The sequence below is a fragment of the Corvus kubaryi genome, unplaced genomic scaffold (genome assembly GCF_017639235.1).
Source record: "Corvus kubaryi isolate FWS band 111438036 unplaced genomic scaffold, C.kubaryi_AGA036_p1.0 37284, whole genome shotgun sequence".
NCBI classification, from domain to species: Eukaryota; Metazoa; Chordata; class Aves; order Passeriformes; family Corvidae; genus Corvus; species Corvus kubaryi.
Window position 1 is genome coordinate 8,627,698 of NW_024581088.1, and position 19,108 is coordinate 8,646,805.

General features: G+C 42.1%; 1 protein-coding gene across 1 annotated transcript in view; it reads left to right on the forward strand.

Annotated features, from left to right (window-relative positions):
* MED13 (mediator complex subunit 13) overlaps nt 1-19,004 on the forward strand; it is a 53,804-nt gene extending 34,800 nt beyond the window's left edge. Inside the window, exons 12-30 of the mRNA XM_042026410.1 lie at nt 28-149; nt 1,317-1,407; nt 1,586-1,800; nt 2,216-2,412; nt 3,584-4,500; nt 5,923-6,090; nt 7,170-7,393; nt 7,946-8,135; nt 8,620-9,085; nt 9,714-9,933; nt 10,516-10,707; nt 10,829-11,052; nt 11,498-11,640; nt 11,747-11,905; nt 11,993-12,178; nt 12,392-12,540; nt 12,760-12,933; nt 14,001-14,101; nt 14,749-19,004. Of these exons, the coding sequence (XP_041882344.1) occupies nt 28-149; nt 1,317-1,407; nt 1,586-1,800; nt 2,216-2,412; nt 3,584-4,500; nt 5,923-6,090; nt 7,170-7,393; nt 7,946-8,135; nt 8,620-9,085; nt 9,714-9,933; nt 10,516-10,707; nt 10,829-11,052; nt 11,498-11,640; nt 11,747-11,905; nt 11,993-12,178; nt 12,392-12,540; nt 12,760-12,933; nt 14,001-14,101; nt 14,749-14,881 (4,271 nt within the window). The 3' untranslated portion in view covers nt 14,882-19,004. The remainder of the gene's footprint in view (nt 1-27; nt 150-1,316; nt 1,408-1,585; nt 1,801-2,215; nt 2,413-3,583; nt 4,501-5,922; nt 6,091-7,169; nt 7,394-7,945; nt 8,136-8,619; nt 9,086-9,713; nt 9,934-10,515; nt 10,708-10,828; nt 11,053-11,497; nt 11,641-11,746; nt 11,906-11,992; nt 12,179-12,391; nt 12,541-12,759; nt 12,934-14,000; nt 14,102-14,748) is intronic.
* The last annotated feature ends 104 nt before the right edge of the window (nt 19,005-19,108 follow it).

The following is a 19,108-nucleotide window of genomic DNA, read 5'->3' on the forward strand; positions in this document are numbered from 1 at the left end:
TGTTGTGATGTTGGTCTCTCTCCACAGATGCCCAACGTTTGGCTGCCCACGCCCGCACTGCCTCGACCAGCCTGTTCCACGAGACAGACCTGGTGGTGTCCTACACTGACCTGGACAATCTCTTCAATTCTGATGAAGATGAACTCACAGTAAGTGATGTGCAAAAAGTCCGGGCAGGTGCCAGCCAAAAACCAGCAAGGAACAACTCCTGTCTTTCTGTGGTTTGGGGTTTGATTTTTTTTTTTTTCCTGGCATTTGTAGGAGAGGTTGCAAAACATGCACACAAACAAGAGCTGTGGCCCCTCAGTGGCAAACGGACTGTTCTGGTTGACTCATGCAGGCAGATTTTTGATGCAAACAACCTTTTGATCTTACTTCCTTACAATCCCCACAGTATGTGCTGCCTGAACATACCTTTAGTTAGAGTTGTACAGATTCAGCAGGTCCTAGTGTGCTCTTTTCCTGTGGTCTGGGCTCTGTTTAACTGGTTCATCAAGGTAATATTGAAACAAAACAGCAACTTCTGAAAGAGAAAAGGCATTTAAATACTGGACATTCTGCCAAACAAGCTGCTTCTCTGCAGCAGCTATTATCTTGGAACAGTTTCTCATGCAGTCTCTGATGGCTCTGAATCCATTATCTTTCTAGTTTCTATTTCAATACTGTATGTAATCAGTTGTCTTTTCTGAACTGTGCTTTGGTCCATGTTTAATCCTAAATCCCCTTACCCAGACAAAATGCCCATCAACTTTAATGGGAGCTGTAGCTGAGTAAGGGCTGAAAGATCTTAACAGCCATCAAAGGTCATCAGTGTGTAAAGGAAGTGTGTTTGCTCTTAAACATGAACACTTAGTTCTGTAGACATCTGAACTATTTAAATATGGTAAAATATCTCTTATTCTTTTACTTTTGACAGTTTTTCTTCCCTGTATCTCTTGTTGGAGGATTTGTGTTTGTCTTTTCTCTTCCTGTGGTAACACCAGTGATGTTAATGTGGCTCTGGGTGTGTTATGGTTTGTTCTGGTAGACTGTGGGCAAGCCTAATTTAGCTTCTTTTACTGGCTGCTAACAGGCTGAGGGTTATTTTGTAGCTGCTCTTTCCCTTCAACAACATTGTGACCTGTTCGGAGAGGTCCTCTGGGTTCCAAGAATTAAGAACAAGTGTAACCCCAACCCCAGGCTTCTGGGCTATTTTAATTTTTCTAAATATTATACAATGTCCCAGCTTTGTATGTGCAGGTGAGATTTCCTGTTAGCAGGAAACATGAGCATGTGTTTATGTCTGAAATGATTTTATGACAATACTTCTTTCTTAGCCTGGATCTAAACGAACAGTGAACGGCACCGATGACAAATCCAACTGCAAAGAGGCAAAAACAGGAAATCTAGACCCACTGTCATGCATAAGTAAGATTTATTTGTGTTTTCTTTTTGCCTAAAGAGAATACTAGCCCTAAACATTTGACTCTAATATGTTGTGGCAATTTGGAAATGTTCCCTCCATTTGCCTTTCTGAAATTTTGAGAGTCAGGAAGCACTTCAGAAAGTTTTCATGCTCTAAAGTCTGCTTCTGATCTGAAATTAGGCACTGCAGATCTCCATAAAATGTATCCAACTCCCCCTTCACTGGAACAACATATTATGGGGTTTTCTCCAATGAACATGAACAATAAGGAGTACGGCAGCATGGACACTACACTTGGAGGAACAGTGCTGGAAGGGAATAGCTCTACTGTGGGAGCTCAGTTCAGAATTGAAGTAGATGAGGGCTTCTGCAGTCCCAAACCTGCTGAAATCAAGGTAGGTAGTGCTGATAGTCCTGATCAATGCTTGTGATGAGTATTGATCAGTTTGTTACTTAAATCTGAGTAGGAATGGGGGAAAGATAAAGTACAATCTGTAACTGCATTATTCTGGGGGAGGTAATACACTTTGTAGTAAGTATGTAGTGTTTTACTACCTAAACTTTAAGAGAGAGTAATACCTGAGTAGCCATTAGTGAGCTGCAGAAATTCCTTTCAGTCACTGCAGTTCACTGTTGTTTCTTGGTGTATTGTGAATATTGTGTGTACACATCTCAGCTTTCTCTTGCAGCTGTGTCAGGATTTTGGATTAAAAAGCTGCTGCTTGAACTTAGTCCTGTTTTTTGGAGAAGCATTTAATTGCTGCAGTGATCTAATTTACACACTAATGCTTTCCCATGTCTGACTTCCAGGATTATTCTTATGTTTATAAACCTGAGAACTGTCAAGCTTTAGTGGGATGTTCCATGTTTGCACCACTGAAGACTCTTCCCAGCCAGTGTCTTCCTCCCATCAAACTGCCCGAGGAATGCATTTACCGCCAGAGCTGGACTGTGGGAAAGCTGGATTTGCTTCCTCCAGGCCCTGCCATGCCTTTCATCAAAGACGGGTATGACCACGGGGAGTTAAGCTCTGTGAGGTGCTCACTTTGCCACCCCTAAATATTTATTTTGTCAAGCAGTAATGGGAATATTTGTATGTACTCTGTGTTTATACAACTGACAAGTGCCTTTAAAAATATCCATCTGGTTAAACCTACTGCAGGAGACTCTCTTCTCAAAGAGCTTCTTAACTGTACATACATTTTATTTGTTGTCTCCTTTAAAGGTTTCCTGGGGAAGCTTAATGGTGCAAGTCCAGGTTTAATAAGTAATGAAGATGGTAACAATCAAGATAAATGTAAACTTGGGACCTTGTTTTTGCAGTGGTGTAGTCGGTACTGGAAGGGCTTAGTAGGTGGTGCTGCTGTTTCTTAAATTATTTTCTTAAGTAGCAGTAAACTCAGCTGTGCTGGGACTAGGAAAACATTTCCTGTGCCCTGTGCGACTGGGCCTGGTCACAGCAGAACTGCAGGGGACGTTTCTGTACCCTGCATTTGGTAGGGATGGTCTTGCTGCCAGCTCCTCTTGAGGAAAAGATTTCTTTCTTTTTTTCTTCTGCATTAGTAGCTGGTATAAATGGATTAGGCAGCAAGGAGGTTGTGTATTTCTTGATAAAATTATATGAAGATTAAATCCTGATGTTGCTTCTCTTAAGGCTACTCATAAGCAACATGTTTCCAGGTCTCATTAGCCTTACAAGTCTTTGGAGATACTCAGGTGCTTAGGAAAGAAAATGTTAAACATTTCCAGGTGATACTTTCCTCGTGGATTCAGCTGAATCTGCTGTCAATAGACCTGGTCTATTTTCTTAGTGTGTGTCAACACAACATGTAAATAAAACATGAATGAGAAAGGTGTCCTTTAGACTCCATACAACCACAGAATTTATAATTTATTCTGACCACACTTGTTTCCTGGGAGCTTTGTGCAAAGGAAAAGACAAAAGGAGGCAGGGAGAGATTCCTTAACGGTGCTGTCAGTGGGAGTCCTGCAAAGTCATTTAGAACAAATGCTCTTGAAGTTCCTCAGGGAATGAAAATCTTGCTGTGGATTATGAAAGACTAGCTTAAAAAAGCAAATATTAATTAGGAAGGTCCTTCTTTAGAAATCTGAGTCTTAAACTTCATACCCAGTATGTTGTGTACTTAAAGCCTTTCCTTCTCTTGTGGCTGCTGTCAGTGATGGGAGCACCTTGGATCAGGAGTACGGCCCTGCCTACACCCCACAGACCCATACTCCGTTTGGGATGCCCCCGAGCAGTGCCCCTCCCAGCAACAGCGGGGCTGGAATTCTCCCTTCTCCTTCCACCCCTCGCTTCCCAACTCCCAGAACACCAAGGACTCCCCGAACGCCCCGTGGAGCTGGCGGGCCTGCGAGTGCCCAGGGCTCAGTGAAATACGAGAACTCGGATTTGTACTCCCCAGCTTCCACGCCCTCCACGTGTCGGCCGCTGAATTCCGTGGAACCTGCAACGGTGCCTTCCATCCCCGAGGCACACAGCCTGTATGTGAATCTCATCCTCTCTGAGTCCGTCATGAATCTCTTCAAAGACTGCAACTTTGACAGCTGCTGCATTTGTGTTTGCAATATGAACATCAAAGGTGCTGATGTTGGAGTTTACATTCCTGATCCAACACAAGAGGCCCAGTATAGGTGTACCTGTGGTTTCAGTGCTGTTATGAATAGAAAATTTGGCAACAGTTCTGGGCTGTTTCTTGAAGATGAGCTGGATATTCTGGGGCGAAACACGGAGTGTGGCAAAGAAGCAGAAAAACGCTTTGAAGCTCTCAGAGCTACTTCCATTGAACACGGCAGTGGAGGGCTGAAAGAACCCGAGAAACTGCCCGATGACTTGATACTGTTGCTGCAGGATCAATGCACCAACCTGTTCTCACCCTTTGGAGCAGCAGACCAAGACTCCATCCCCAAAGTTGGTGCTGTTAGCAACCTGGTACGTGTAGAAGAAAGGGATTGTTGCAATGACTGCTACTTAGCCTTGGAACATGGACGGCAGTTCATGGACAATATGTCAGGAGGGAAAGTTGATGAAGCACTTGTGAAAACTACTTGCTTGCACCACTGGTCAAAAAGAAACGGTAAATATTGAAAACAGCTTATTTTCTACTTGTCCCCCTGTTTGGGTTTTTGTTTTTGAAGGGTCGTTTTTGTGGTTTTCCTTTGTGGATTTTGAATGCTTCAGGCTGTTCTTGCCACCTGTGTGCTCGTACAAACTTCTCTTTGATGGTGTTCAGAATAAGCAGCCCTTCTATGTCCTGTGCTGATCACCAAGCAGAGTAAGGCCTTGGTTACCCTCAGTTGTAAATTCCCAATATATATCTAAAGTGTAACATGAGACCAGTGTCAGTGTCCACAACACTTCACCGGGTTTATCCTTTTACAGAGCTTTTGGTGACTGGCTCTACAGAGGCTTTGGAATGATTGATGCCTGTAGGAAGTGCAGGGGGTTAAAGTGGTGACCATATTGTCAAGGCCACTGTGGCAGAATTAAACAACAGCTCTGATTCAGTTGGCTTCCCCCCTTCTTTAAGGAGGAGAAGGGGGCAGTGGGTTAATGGCATATGTGGCAAAAAAAGCATTGTTGTAGCCTTCACTGTATGTTGGGTCTGCCAGAAATCCTTGGATTTTTCCTTTGAGGGCCTGATTAATGATGCAGTGTCTCCTGGAGTACCCTTTATTATGTGTATTTGCTTACTGTTCTCTAACAGAATTTTCACGTGGCAATTCTTAACAGGGTTAGGGTGAAAGATAAAGTTATGAATCACAGGTAGCTGCAATTCATAGTTGTAAGTGAAGATGAGGAGAACTCATGGGAGAACACGAGCCAGGCTCCTGTGCCTTGCTGGGGGATTAACTTGGAAAGCCCAGGCTGCAGATAAATTGATGTTTTCAGGCACCCAGGAGAAGACTCCGTGTTACTGTGACTTTGGTATTTGGGATAAAAAGATGTAAAGATACCTTAAAACAGAACACTTGGAAATTGTAGCCGTGCCAAATTTTGTGTCAGTTTTTCACTCTAAAGCCCTGTACCTGAAATGGCCCGGTGGTGGCTCTGGATGAAATGGGCTGAGTCTGCTTGAGGCTTCCCTCGACTTCTCTGAAATGAGCACTGGGTGGCAGCCTGCAAATCCGCCTTTGTTGGGAGGGACAATCCGGGAGTTTCAGGCTTCTACAACTTGTTTGGGGGTTGTGGGTTGTTTATATTTGGTTTGGTTTTTTTGTTTTTATTTTAGGATGTTTTCCGTTAGTTTAACTCATAAGATGGGAGCCCTTTCAATGGGAAAAGCTCTAGAGCAAAAAAAAAAAATTAGGAAAATAATCCATCTGTATATTTTGTCAGGGGAAGAGGGAGAACTGTAAATCCATGCGTGCTCAACTTTATATATCCCAGCCTTTGGGTGGCCTGCATGTGTTTTTTTAGAAGAGAATGTTTAACATGGAGCTGGTTTGGGACTGTGGGCTGTTGTGCAGCTGCCCTGACCACGTTTGTGTCCCCGCAGTGGTGGATGTGAGCATGCAGTGTTCCCAGGACATCCTCCGCATGCTGCTCTCGCTCCAGCCCGTGCTGCAGGACGCCATCCAGAAGAAGCGAACGGTCCGGTCCTGGGGGGTGCAGGGACCCCTCACGTGGCAGCAGTTCCACAAAATGGCTGGGAGAGGCTCCTACGGTAATGGCTCCATGGAATCCGGCAGCTCCATGGAATCTCCTACCTCTGCTCCAGCCACCCCAACTCGGTGGCTGGTGCTGCTCAGCCCTATTGGAATTCTGAACAGCACTTGACCTTTCTTTAAACTAACGAGAGCTATTAGACAGAGGAGAATTCTTCTCTTTAGAAAAACAGAAAATATTTATATTCCTTAAAACAGGCAATGAATTAAAGATGTGCATTTAAAATTTACAACTTCAGTTGCACTGTTTGTATACACCTGACACTTCACCCAGTGAGGGACTGAAATTGCAAAGATGGGTTTAATGTTAAAAACAGAGTAACTGCTCAGGTTTTTATACTCAAAATTCTTCTAGTCACCCCATTTTTATTACTCTAAAAATAGGGAGTTAACAATACTGATTTTGAAATGCTTGACGCAGTGTGCTCTATTGCTCAGTACTGTCAGAACTGTGTTCAAGAGCTGGGGTTATTCAGTGTCTTGTCTCTGATAAATGTATGGAGTGGCCAACACGTGATGCATTTACAGATAGAAGGTGAATTTTGTGCACTCACGATTTAATGACTTCATTAGCATATGAGATTGATTTACCACTGTGTTACAAGAGTGACCTTTCACCAACAGATCTCTTGTAGCTATATTTAGAACGTGGCAATTATACATTTACAGTACATGTAAATGCATGTTCGTAAGTTTGTTTCTTTCTCTGGCTCTTTACCCATCTGCTTAGAATATTTACATGTTTTCCCTGTCTTTGGTCCCTGATTGCTTTGGCTCTGTGGGAAAAGGCTTCCTGAACAGTGCAGATCTGTTATTGATCGTCTGTGTACTGACAGAAATATAAAACACTGTGGAACTTTTTCTTGAGGCCCTGATATATTTCAAATAAAAACAATCAGCTGATGGTTTTTTTGCAGAGGGTTGGATCCTACACTTTGGATCTGTAAAATGAGAACTATTCCATTGATAGCCAGTGCTCCTTCCTGTGAGATGCTGGGAACACCAGAGGCTGTTCTAGTCATGTTTCCTTGAAGTTAATTTTAAGCTTTCTGCTTAAAAACGTGTCTTGCTTTTCCAGGAACCGATGAGTCCCCGGAACCACTGCCAATCCCAACATTTTTGCTGGGATATGATTACGATTTCCTGGTGCTGTCTCCATTTGCATTGCCCTACTGGGAGAGGTTGATGCTGGAACCTTACGGATCTCAGCGAGACGTTGCTTATGTTGTGGTGTGCCCGGAGAACGAGGCTCTGCTCAATGGAGCCAAAAGCTTCTTTAGGGATCTGACTGCAATATACGAGGTACAGGATTTGTGGCAGTTTGCAGTGAAATGGATTTGGGAAAGGCTGTTTCTAATACGTGCTCATAAGGACTTATCAGGCTTGTCGGAGCTGATAGCGACGCCTGCTCAGAATGCTATCTGGGAAAGCTGCTCGGAGGGATTTTAGGAATGGGCACTTGGAAGATAAGGGCTATTCGTGCTGCTCCCCGTTCCTTTCAGTATTCGCCGTTTCCATCCGATAAACGCCACCCGGTGGCACAGCTCTGCATTGCCACGCTAATTGTGTTACCTCCATTTAATTAATTAATTACATGCTTGTACTGCTTGGATTGGGATGAAGATTGGAGTAGGTGATTATCAACCTGGTTCGCTTGCATTTAGGAAAACGCTGAAAATAAGCCATAAAATCACTATTCAACATTTCCTACTGGTGGAATTCTAGAATTATAATGTTACTTTGGAATACTGTAAATAAACTGAGAATTTATATATATATATATATATATATATCTCATATATCCTTTGTGTGATATTTAACAGCTTTTAAGGCTTTTTTTTACCTTTTTTGCAGTCCTGCAGGCTTGGCCAGCACAGACCTATCTGTAAGTTACTGCCTGATGGGATCATGAGGGTTGGACCTACAGCCTCCAAGAAGCTCTCGGAGAAGTTGGTCACGGAGTGGTTCTCACAGACAGCCAATGCCAACAACGAGGCATTCTCCAAACTCAAACTCTATGCTCAAGTTTGCAGATACGAGCTGGGTATGACTTTTTTTGACGTTCCTTATTTCATATGATTGCCACTTACTCCTTTGTGTTAGAGAAGAAGGAATTATAGCTTGTGGTCTTACTGATTGGGGCAGTTTTCTGGTTTTAAGCTATATTTGAATATGTGCTAAAATGGCCTCTTACCATCCAGCAGTGCCCTTAGGGAATGGCAGCGTGGCTGCCTGACAGGGACTTTGGTTGTCTTCTTGTATTGGTGACTTTGATTCTGAAGCAGTGATTTCCAGCAATTCAACACATCTGGAAAAAAAAGAAAGTTAAAAATAGATTTCTTGATATTTCTGAAAGGCTCTTATGAAAATATTAGAATTTGAATATTTAATACGGGTATTTTAATTTAAGAGGTAAAACGTATGCTCAAGGTTTGCTCTGTTTTGTTAGAACCGTAGACTTCCATAGGTGACATAAGCATCAAAACAGCTGCAATATAAAATTTATGCTTTTTTTTCCCTGGTTTTAGGTCCTTATCTTGCTTCTCAGCCTTTGGACAATTCTTTACTTTCCCAAACAAACCTGGTCCCTCCCTCCAGCCAGGCAGCCTCTGCTCTGCCCCCAGTGACAGCCCCTGCTGCAAATCCCAACACTCCGTCGTCAGCTCCTGCAGCTCCCACCAGCAGCACCATCACAGTGACCTCCACCAGTGCCATGTCCTCTGCAGCCACTACAGCCAACTCCACCCTGACCACCACTGCCCCATCCTCCTCCTCTGCCAGTCTGGGCAGTGGCATTCCAACGAGCAAGCCTTCCTCATTCCCACCTTTCAGCAATATGAACAATACCACTCCTGCCTCCCTGCCCGCCCAGACTGCACCAGTCCCAAATGGGCAAACTGGGGGGCAGCAGCAACAGCCAACACTGCAAACAGCAGGGATGTCTGGAGACACGGCTGCAGCACCTGCACAGCCCCATCCAGAGATTTCTGAAAGGTAGGGAACTGCAATCACACCTGCAGCTGAAAAGTCAGCTCAACTAACGTGAACTTATGAATGCACTTTCACCCCCTCAATAAAAATCCTGTAATTATTTTCACCAAGCTGCTTTTTAGGGAGAATGAAGTTCAGTTGTGGTGGAGCCGAACCTTTTGGTTCCACTTGTAGCTGCAGTTCTAATTGCATCTCACTGTCTGCTCTGGTACAAAAATAAACTTCCTTTTTTTTCTTCTCTCTCTAAAGAGAGAAAATTCACCAAACTACTCACTTCAATATTTTAAAGGGCTGGGGAAGGAGGGGGAGATGGATAATTGGCACCATCTTATAGTTCTATTTTCTATAATCAAAGTTAGAGTGGTGAAGACAGCTCTTACTGTAGATATTCTTGTTCCCCAGTTAAGCAGTAGTTGAGCTGCTGTAATAAAAAAGGCTAAAGGAAAGAAAAGGGATTCAGAGTTACTGATAAGCTCCCACACAAAAATGACATAAAAAGACTGTTTCTTACACCACAGTTGACTCAAAGGTCTTTCAGATTAATAATTAACAATTTGATCTAGTTTTGAAGTGGAACTAAATCTTTATAAAACTCAGCTGTTTGTAACTGGTTTCAAAATTTCATTTCCAGCACTATGGATCGTGATAAAGTCGGAGTCCCCACAGATGGAGATTCACATGCTATCACCTATCCACCTGCAATTGTAGTTTACATAATTGATCCTTTCACATATGAAAAAAAGGATGAGAACAGTAGCTCATCTAGTTTGTGGACACTTGGACTTCTGCGCTGCTTTCTAGAGATGGTTCAGGTTCTTCCTCCCAACATCAAGAACATCATTTCTGTGCAGGTGAGCCAACAGAAACAAACAGAGTATCCTTGGCTTTGGCTGTGTTTTGGGAGCAATAACACCCTCAAGGTGGAAGTTTCATTTCCTTTGCAAACTTTACTTACAGTTCTCCAGCTGTTAAATCAGGTTATAGCTTTTAGAGCAGTTTGAGTGCTATTAACCAAAGCTGAATCCTGTTGTACATTCCAAACTCACCAGTCTTATCTCAGAGGAAATGTAGTGCCCACTCCAATAAGGAGTGAAGCAAAGGAAAGCTGCTGGTCCTGTACTGGAATCTGCTGCAATTCTAACCCTGCTGGGCTGTAGGCAGAGCTCCTTCCAGCAGGAGCTGCAGGACAAGTTAATAGAGGGCAGCTTTTTGGAGGGATCATTAAGATTCTCTTCTAAACAAATTATTTTTTTCCTCTGAACACAATTTCAGTGAGAATAATTTCTTGAAATCCCATGGGGCTTTAGAAGAATTGGAAGAAATTTGACTGCAAAGTAAAATTCAAAAAGCAATGTACCAAGTACTGTGTCAAAAGCCATTTAATGTATTGATGAAACAATGATTTATTTTTTTTCTCCTCTCCTCTGTTCTAGATTGTCCCATGTCAGTACCTGCTCCAGCCTGTGAAACACGAGGACCGGCAGATTTACACTCAGCATTTAAAATCTTTGGCATTTTCAGCTTTCACTCAGTGTCGGAGACCTCTCCCAACTTCCACCAACGTGAAAACCTTAACTGGCTTTGGCCCAGGTTTAGCCATGGAAACTGCTCTTAGGAGCCCTGATGTGAGTATTGTTAATGGGATTGTGGAATTACCCAGATCAGAGAAAGGTCCCTGCTTATCAACCAACCATCTTTCATGTTAGGAATAACCAAACTTCATTATCTGTTCTGTCATCTTTCTAGAGACCTGAGTGTATTCGACTCTACACCCCTCCTTTTGTACTGGCTCCAGTAAAGGACAAGCAAACAGAGCTGGGAGAAACCTTTGGAGAAGCTGGCCAGAAGTATAATGTGCTTTTTGTGGGCTACTGTTTGTCTCATGATCAGAGGTGGCTGCTTGCATCCTGTACAGACCTCTATGGAGAGCAGTTAGAAACTTGCATAATTAATATCGATGTACCAAACAGGTAAGAACCCAGCTGTTTAATTCATTTTTAGCAAGTGTATTTTCTTTCACTCCCCTTGAAGAATTGGATTGGGTTTGGTGCTGTAAGAATAACTGACTTTTGTAGACTTGCTGTGTTGCAAAACTGGCTAAAGCAGATGAATATTTTCCTTATTATGTGTATATTGTTTTGAGTTAAATTTATAGAAGACCGTTGTTTAGTTTCATGTGATTCTTGAGTGTTATTGTGTGTGTCCCCTCCTCACTTACTGGCTTTTAAGGTCCGTTTTCGAATGTGATTAATTTAAAATACCCAAAAAACCCTGAAGTTGCAGCTGATGGACTGTAATACCAATGGTCTTGGGTCCTGTGAATGTTCAGGTTAATACAAAAATGTTCTAAATGTGGCATTAAAAATTTGTTGCAGGTGGGTTTTAGCTTTGTTTTCCCTTCTTTCTTAACTCTAGAGCTCGCAGGAAAAAGGGTTCTGCCCGCAGACTTGGTCTCCAGAAACTCTGGGAATGGTGCTTGGGACTTGTGCAGATGAGCTCTTTGCCATGGAGAGTTGTAATTGGCCGCTTAGGAAGAATAGGACATGGGGAATTAAAAGGTAACCGTAGCATTTTTTGGAGTCTAAAGCTTTAATTTTTCAGTAATATCAAGTGTCTATCCCTGCTTCTGGAAGAAAACCTAAATAATGGCATTTCCACCCTCAGACTGGAGCTGTTTGCTGAGCCGCCGGAACCTGCAGTCCCTCAGCAAGAGGCTGAAGGACATGTGCAGGATGTGTGGGATCTCTGCCGCAGACTCCCCCAGCATTCTCAGTGCTTGCTTGGTGGCCATGGAACCCCAGGGATCTTTCATTATTATGCCAGGTATTTGGGAAACTCTCTCTTTTTGGCACGAGAAAGAACAGTTCAGGCTTTGCAAAACTAAGAAAATGCTTGATTTGTCTCCCAAAGATTCTGTGTCCACCGGCTCTGTGTTTGGGCGCAGCACCACCCTGAACATGCAAACGTCTCAGCTGAACACACCCCAGGACACGTCCTGCACTCACATCCTGGTGTTCCCCACGTCTGCATCTGTGCAAGTGGCATCATCCACTTACACTACTGAGAACCTGGATCTGGCCTTTAACACAAACAATGGTTTGTACTTTGGATTTGTTCTTGCCTTCTAAAAACCCCTCGTCACTCCCCCTGTAATAAGAATAAACTGTTCATTCTAAGAAACCATTTCCTTAGAATAATTTCCGAAGAACCATTTCCATTTCTATGGAAATTCACTTTTTTTCTGGATGTATCGTCATGTTCTGTACATAGTGAAACTGTGGGAATTCACTGGTCTTGTTCTTTTTCAAGATGGAGCAGATGGAATGGGAATCTTTGACTTGTTAGACACTGGAGATGATCTTGATCCTGATATTATAAATATTCTTCCTGCATCTCCTGGTGGATCCCCTGTGCATTCTCCAGGGTCCCACTACCCCCATGGAGGTGATATGGGCAAGGTAAATATTGGAATAAATACCGTTTTGTGTGTGTGTTTTGTCTGTTTTTTCTCCATCTGTTAATTTCCTTTTGTGGAATGAAAGGTGTTGAATCACTTGGATATTGGATTGTCATGTCATGCTTGGATATTTCAAAATGTTTTGTGTTTCAGAAGCTACAGATAATTTCTATTAAATTTGTGCCCTCCTAATCCAAAACCATTGCCTGTTGTGTTCCAGGGTCAAGGCACAGATCGATTGCTTTCCACAGAATCTCATGATGAAGTAACAAATATACTGCAGCAGCCACTGGCCCTCGGTTATTTTGTGTCAACTGCCAAAGCAGGTCCATTGCCTGACTGGTTTTGGTCAGCGTGTCCTCAAGCACAAAATCAGTGTCCCTTGTTTCTTAAGGTACTGTACTGGCACAGAGACTTGTGCAGCCTGAGGGATCTGGGGGTGAAAGCTGTTCTGGTGAAACCAAAGTCAGTGCCTGTCTCTGGAAATAGTCCTGCTTTTGCTTCAGGAGAGGCCAAGTGTGAAATTTTTGAGATTTGGCTGTTTGGAAGGTTCTGCCTTGCTCGTGGTTTCTTCTTGGTAGTCTGGACTCTTTTTGCCAACTTTATGCTCCAGGATTTTGTAAGAACAGGCTGAGTTCCTGGACAGAGCTCTGGTTAAGGCTGGACCCTAGTGGGGACTGGTGGTAGAAAAGGAGGTACAGAATGCAATGCAGTACCTCAGTTGCACTGGGTAAAATAAGGAATCTCTTTCTGTATTGCACAAAGCATAAAACCTGTTTTTTCAAAGTTGGCTTTGCCAAGTTATGGCCCTTGTATCATCTGTCTGGGTATTGTCTGAGCCCCTTATCTCCTTATGGCACAAGCAAGACATACTGGGCACATTTAAGGCCATACATTGGGATACAGAGAAACTTTCTGTATTAACAAATCAGCATCTCTAATACTGTGCTTTGTTTTCTTATGATACAGATATATCTTCTGCAGCCTTGTTTGTGTCTGGATTAGCAGTTCCTCTTGACCTAAGCTCAGCTGTGGCTTTGGTATAGGTTATTATTTTGAAGAGGGGATTTATTATTTACACTAAGCAGCTCTATATATGGAATATAAATAGACCAGGCCTATGGAAAATAACGGAACTTCCAAGTCTGTGTGTTATTAGACATCTTGAGCCACTTGAGTTGCTTTTTTAATAATCACTTAATGTAAGAAAGGGATTAAAAAACCCACTAAAATATATTGCACTACTAGCACTGTGCTTTTAGGAGAGATCTGTGTGAGAGAATATAAAGGAAGACCTTATAGTCTGACAATTCCTGAACTTGTTGATGGCCTAAGGATAAGATTTGTTTTGCTTGTGTGTGTCAGACAGAGAAGGAGACTGCAAGCTGCAACAATATGGGGGAAGGAAATACGGTGTAGTTGATCAGGCAGTAACTTCTGGCTTCCTTCTTCCTTCCTCAGGCCTCTTTGCACCTCCACGTGCCTTCAGTGCAATCAGACGAGCTACTCCACAGTAAACACTCCCATCCACTTGATTCTAATCAAACTTCTGATGTGCTCAGGTATTTATCATTGATCACTTGCAAAAATATTGTGCATTTAATTTTAAATGCTGCTGCAGGGAAGCTGCATGTTTGTTTTTCCTGCTGTGAGTTTTTTTCTTTGCACAGCTGATACCCTTAGTGCAGATAAATTGCTGTGCTTTAAGTGATTAAGTGTCACAGAACAGTGGAATTAAAACCAAACATTTCTAAGCCCTTCCTTAACTTATCAGTGTTTGAAAATGTTTGAAAAACAATGAGTTCCTCAAACTAGAAGAGAGTTTGAGGTCTAACACAGAAGACAGTAATAGTTAAGCAAGAACATTGCATGGCAATCTCATGGAAAATCAGAAATGCTGAAGGACGGGAGCCCAGACCTATGTAACCATTGGATAGTAATTGAGAAAACATCAGAATTTTTTTTCTGTTTTTTTTTTTAATGTGAACCTCTTGATATGAATTAAGCATAGACTATTACAATGATAGTTTTCCACTGAAAGCAAGTTTAGCTCCGAACTGCTTGTACTAATTCAGAAGACGTGTTATTTCTGAATGTTAACAAACCTATTTTACGTTTTGATGCCAAAGAAAGTGGATTATAGTAAATTAGGGCTGTAAAGTTGTGCTGAGAAAATGTGTTGACCTGACAGAAGGCTGTTTGTTTTCAGGTTTGTTCTGGAACAGTACAATGCACTCTCCTGGCTAACCTGTGATCCTGCAACCCAGGACAGACGGTCATGTCTCCCAATTCATTTTGTGGTGCTGAATCAGTTGTATAACTTTATCATGAATATGCTGTGATCTTCATCTGAATTTTGCAAGACAAAAATGAGGAAAAGGGATATTTCACTGCAGGACTAAGTTATAATTCTTCTCAGTGCAAGTTGTTTGTGATGGGGTATGAATCTTGTTACTTCCAGCAAATATTGTTTTGACTTGTGAGAGGGGCACCCATCGCCCTGCTGTCTTTGAGTCACTGACTATGGGGGACGCTTCAGAATGATGATCAGAAAGTGTATTATAACATTTTTAGTAGCAAAATTAACCATTTTTCCCCAGCCACAGTATTTGTGAAGAGTAATGAGCCATAGTACCCAGTCATGGTTAATGAATTTTAAAAGCATGGAGATGAGAAGAAACATGAGGAACAATTAAGTTTCAACCTATGGCTTCAGAACATCAAGATGTTCTTGTATTGGATTATAGTACTTAGTATTCAAAAATGCCTGCATCTCTTATTTATTGTAAGTTTTTAAATGTATAAATTGTCTTATATTTCTTAACCTCTTTTATAAAAATTTTCCTAGAAGGTTTATACTGCCTTCTTGCTTTAAAGCAATTGGTCTAAAATATATGTAATCGTCTTAATTAAAAGTTGCAGTAGGTTGCTTTTAGAGTATTATTTTTTTGTAAGGGGTGGGTGGGGACAGTAAATTTGTATTGTCTTGATGTACAGTTTAATGGGGATAGAGGGGTTAATGTCCATACCATTGTGTGTGGGGGATTTACAGCTAAGCTGTAGTTGCAGAGTACATGTACAGTAATGAAGTTCACTGTGTTTATATAAATTGAAAAGGTACCGGGTCTTACAGCATTTTATATCACACCTTTACAGAGTAACAATGGCAATATATAAGTGATATTGTAGGTGGTTTAACTTGTAGTGAGAATAAAACGAATAAACTCTTCAATTGAAGTTTGTGTTATGGTTCAGGGCTGTGGCTAGATTCTCAGATCCGCTTCCAGGACACAAGTTTTAATATCACAAGAATATCTCTTGTGCATTGTTGCTCCCTGGATATTCTTGGCACTGTGCTCATTGCATTGTTTGCTTCCACATTTGTCATAAAATGCGAATCTGAGGCGGAACACACAGAAAACTCTGACCTTATCCAAAGTCTCCTGCCAGGCTGAAATTTAGCCCAGCTCTAGCCATTTTACAAATGCAAAAATAGTCAATCTTGACTTTAAGATTGGTGTGTGTTTAACTAAAATGTGGTGTATATAGATCCTCAGTGAATTCTGGTATTCAGATTTTATTCCACTAGTAAAAAAACAGCACGAAACCCTGAACATTTTCCTTTTCCATGTATTTTTGGCACTGTGGTGAAGGTCCCAAGTATCAGTGTATGGCCTTCCCCATATCCCGTTTCCAGGCTCTGGCTGGGGCATGTGCCAAGGAGGCTTTGCCCTCCCCAAGGAAGGGACTGACAAACCACAAGGCTTTCCTAAATGTCTCCCACTATCTCCAGTCACCATTGTTTCTCAGTAGTTTCCTTCCTTTTTCCTAGCACATGCCAAATGTCTGGTGCTGCTTTAAAATAGCCCCTACGGGTGCTGAAGAGCAGCTGCAGATGCTTTTTCTGGGTTCCTTATCTGACTGCCAGATGAAAAACTGAACTCCTGCAGCGCTCCTGGGAGCCTGTCACTATAACCCAAGTCCTGGGTCTTAATACTGTCTGTCTCGCTGGTTTAAACCTGTAAAGGAGCAAGTTTTAAGATCCATCTGTGCACCTGCTGTTAGCCCTCTACAAGGAAGACTTTGCTTGCATTTACCAAACTTACTGTGTTCATGAAAATCTCGTTTCGTAAATGCAAAAGACCTGCCTGAGGTGATTTTTTTCGTATGAACAGTCTCACTGAATCGTGTACATACAATATTAGCAACTTTTTTGGTTTTGTATAAAGAAGTTGTACAATTGGTGATGAGAATTTTCAGTCATTTCTTCAGAACAACATGAGTGCAATCAGAAGTTAGCATATTTTGATAAATAGAGTTAAAAACTGGGTCTGTCCATGACTTTATCTCGGTAATGCACCACAGATTAAACGGCACATTATTGTCTTACAGAAGGTTTTTTCTCATTTGGTTGACATTTTTGAAGTGGAAAAGTGCTCCTAAAACTGGAATTTTCAAAGCGTATGTCCTTTTTATTTTGAGCTTTGTTGCTAAGTGGTTATTTCTAACCCTGGCTCAGTCAACCAAGTTCCAAGGGCTGGGTTTTGGTGTGGCTTTGTTTGTGTTCAATCTGACTTGTATTCCTAAAGGTAAGTGAATCAGCTGCCTGAATGTTGGTGTAACTGTATTCTGTTACCTGGACCAGCCGTCCGTGTGAAACTCCCACTGTGAAAGCTGCCAGTTTCCCACTCCTCCCCCCATCAAATGCAATTAAAGTAAATTATAATATTATAACCACTATAAAAGATTAAAAGGGCCATTTCTGGAGTGATAGTCACAGCCGGCAATGTACATATCGAACCTGCCAGCACCACGGAGCCAACTACTATATTGGGCATACTTTTTTGTTAGCTACTTTCATTTAACTATTTTAAGTGCACATAATAGCTGGTTTATAAATAAAATTGTCACAATCCAATAAGTCGAGGTTGTTTAGCAAGTACAAGCTTAAACAGTTGAAAATTTCAGCTACAGCTTTTCAAAATGGTCTTGCAAGAAAATGTTGTTCCTGTCAGTGCTTTAAGTAGCTGTGGAGGTTTATCTCTTCCAATGAAAGAAGAAGCTGAGAAGCTTCCATTCCAATTAAAAATACATATTTTAACCCAGATATTACTGCATTTAAGCCTTTTAGTCACCTTTGATTCACTACTATTTGAATTAGTTTTCTGAAAACTGTTGCTAGACCAGCAAGGCCACCAGCCGTACTTGTAACAACCCTCACATTTTAAAAGTAGCTGTAACATTTAGATCTAACATTCTCTGAAATAATTAAAGATAAATGGATTTATATTTAAATCCTCAGCTATGTTCTTACTTAGCTGTCAGTTATGGCGCAGATTATTGTATTTCTATATTTACCTCTGATGGTAATTTTAACTTTGTGTGTTGCTATGAAGACTTGCTGATGTCTTTAATCAAGCACTATTTGTTAATACTGTAATATCAAAATATTATGTTGCATTATTTTAAGGCTTTCAAAAATAAGAGTAAAACATTTAAAAAAAATGCTATTGCACCATATAATTTGCTGCACAACAGTATGGCACAGCATATCAGTCTGTTGGGATAGTAATGCTGCATCAACCTTGGTTTTGATCTGGGTTTCTTTGGAGAATTCATTAATGGGGTGACATTGTACAACATTACTGTCTCGCAACCTCCAGCTGGGAAGGTGGTTTTGTTTTATTATTATTTTTTAATTTTTTTTTTTTAAGTAAAGGGCCCAGGACTATGCTTCATACTTAAAGGGTTTTTTTATTATTATTTGTGGGTGTACTTTTTATTTTCAGTGGAGTAAAGCTTAATTTACAGTAAAACTGGATTTGGGACCTACCACAATCCTCAGGGTCACTTTTTCAGGATGCTACTCATCGAGCTTTAGGTTTTTCCGAGTCAACTGGACGTGAGGACCTTGCCGAGCGCTGGCTTGGGATGCCGCAGCCTGTGGCCTCGTGACTGGACATGTCGTCCCTCTGGCACGGCTGGACACACCAGGGAGCCGCTCCATCGCCCCGATGGCACGGCTGGACACACCACGGAGCTGCTCCGACACGCCGCTGGCATGGCTGGACGCACTGGGAAGCCATTCCAACACCCCAGCTGGACACACCAAGGAGCTGCACCACCGCCTCTCTGGCACCGCTGGACAGGTCCAGGAGCTGCTTCAACGCCACTCTGGCATGGCTGGACAGGTCAGGGAGCTGCTCCCACACCCCTCTGGCATGGCTGGATTTGCCGGGGAGCCTTGCACAGCCGCCGCCATGTGCCCTCGGCCAAGCTGCCGTCGTATTTATCGTGACAAAACACAGAAACAAAAAGCGATTTAAGGAACAAACACTATTGCTGCCGAATGCCATAAACACTGAGTTGTACAAATTGTGATCGAGGAAATGAAGAAAAAAAAAAAAGGTTTATACTTTTTAAAAAAAAAAATTCAAATGGAATAAATTATTCATGAAGCCTTGATTGTGATGTGGGTTTATTGAGGGGGCGGGGCGGGCGGTGCCCCTCAGCCTTTCCCGCCCCTCAGCCTTTCCCGCCTCTTCCTTTCCGCCCCTCAGCCTTCCCCG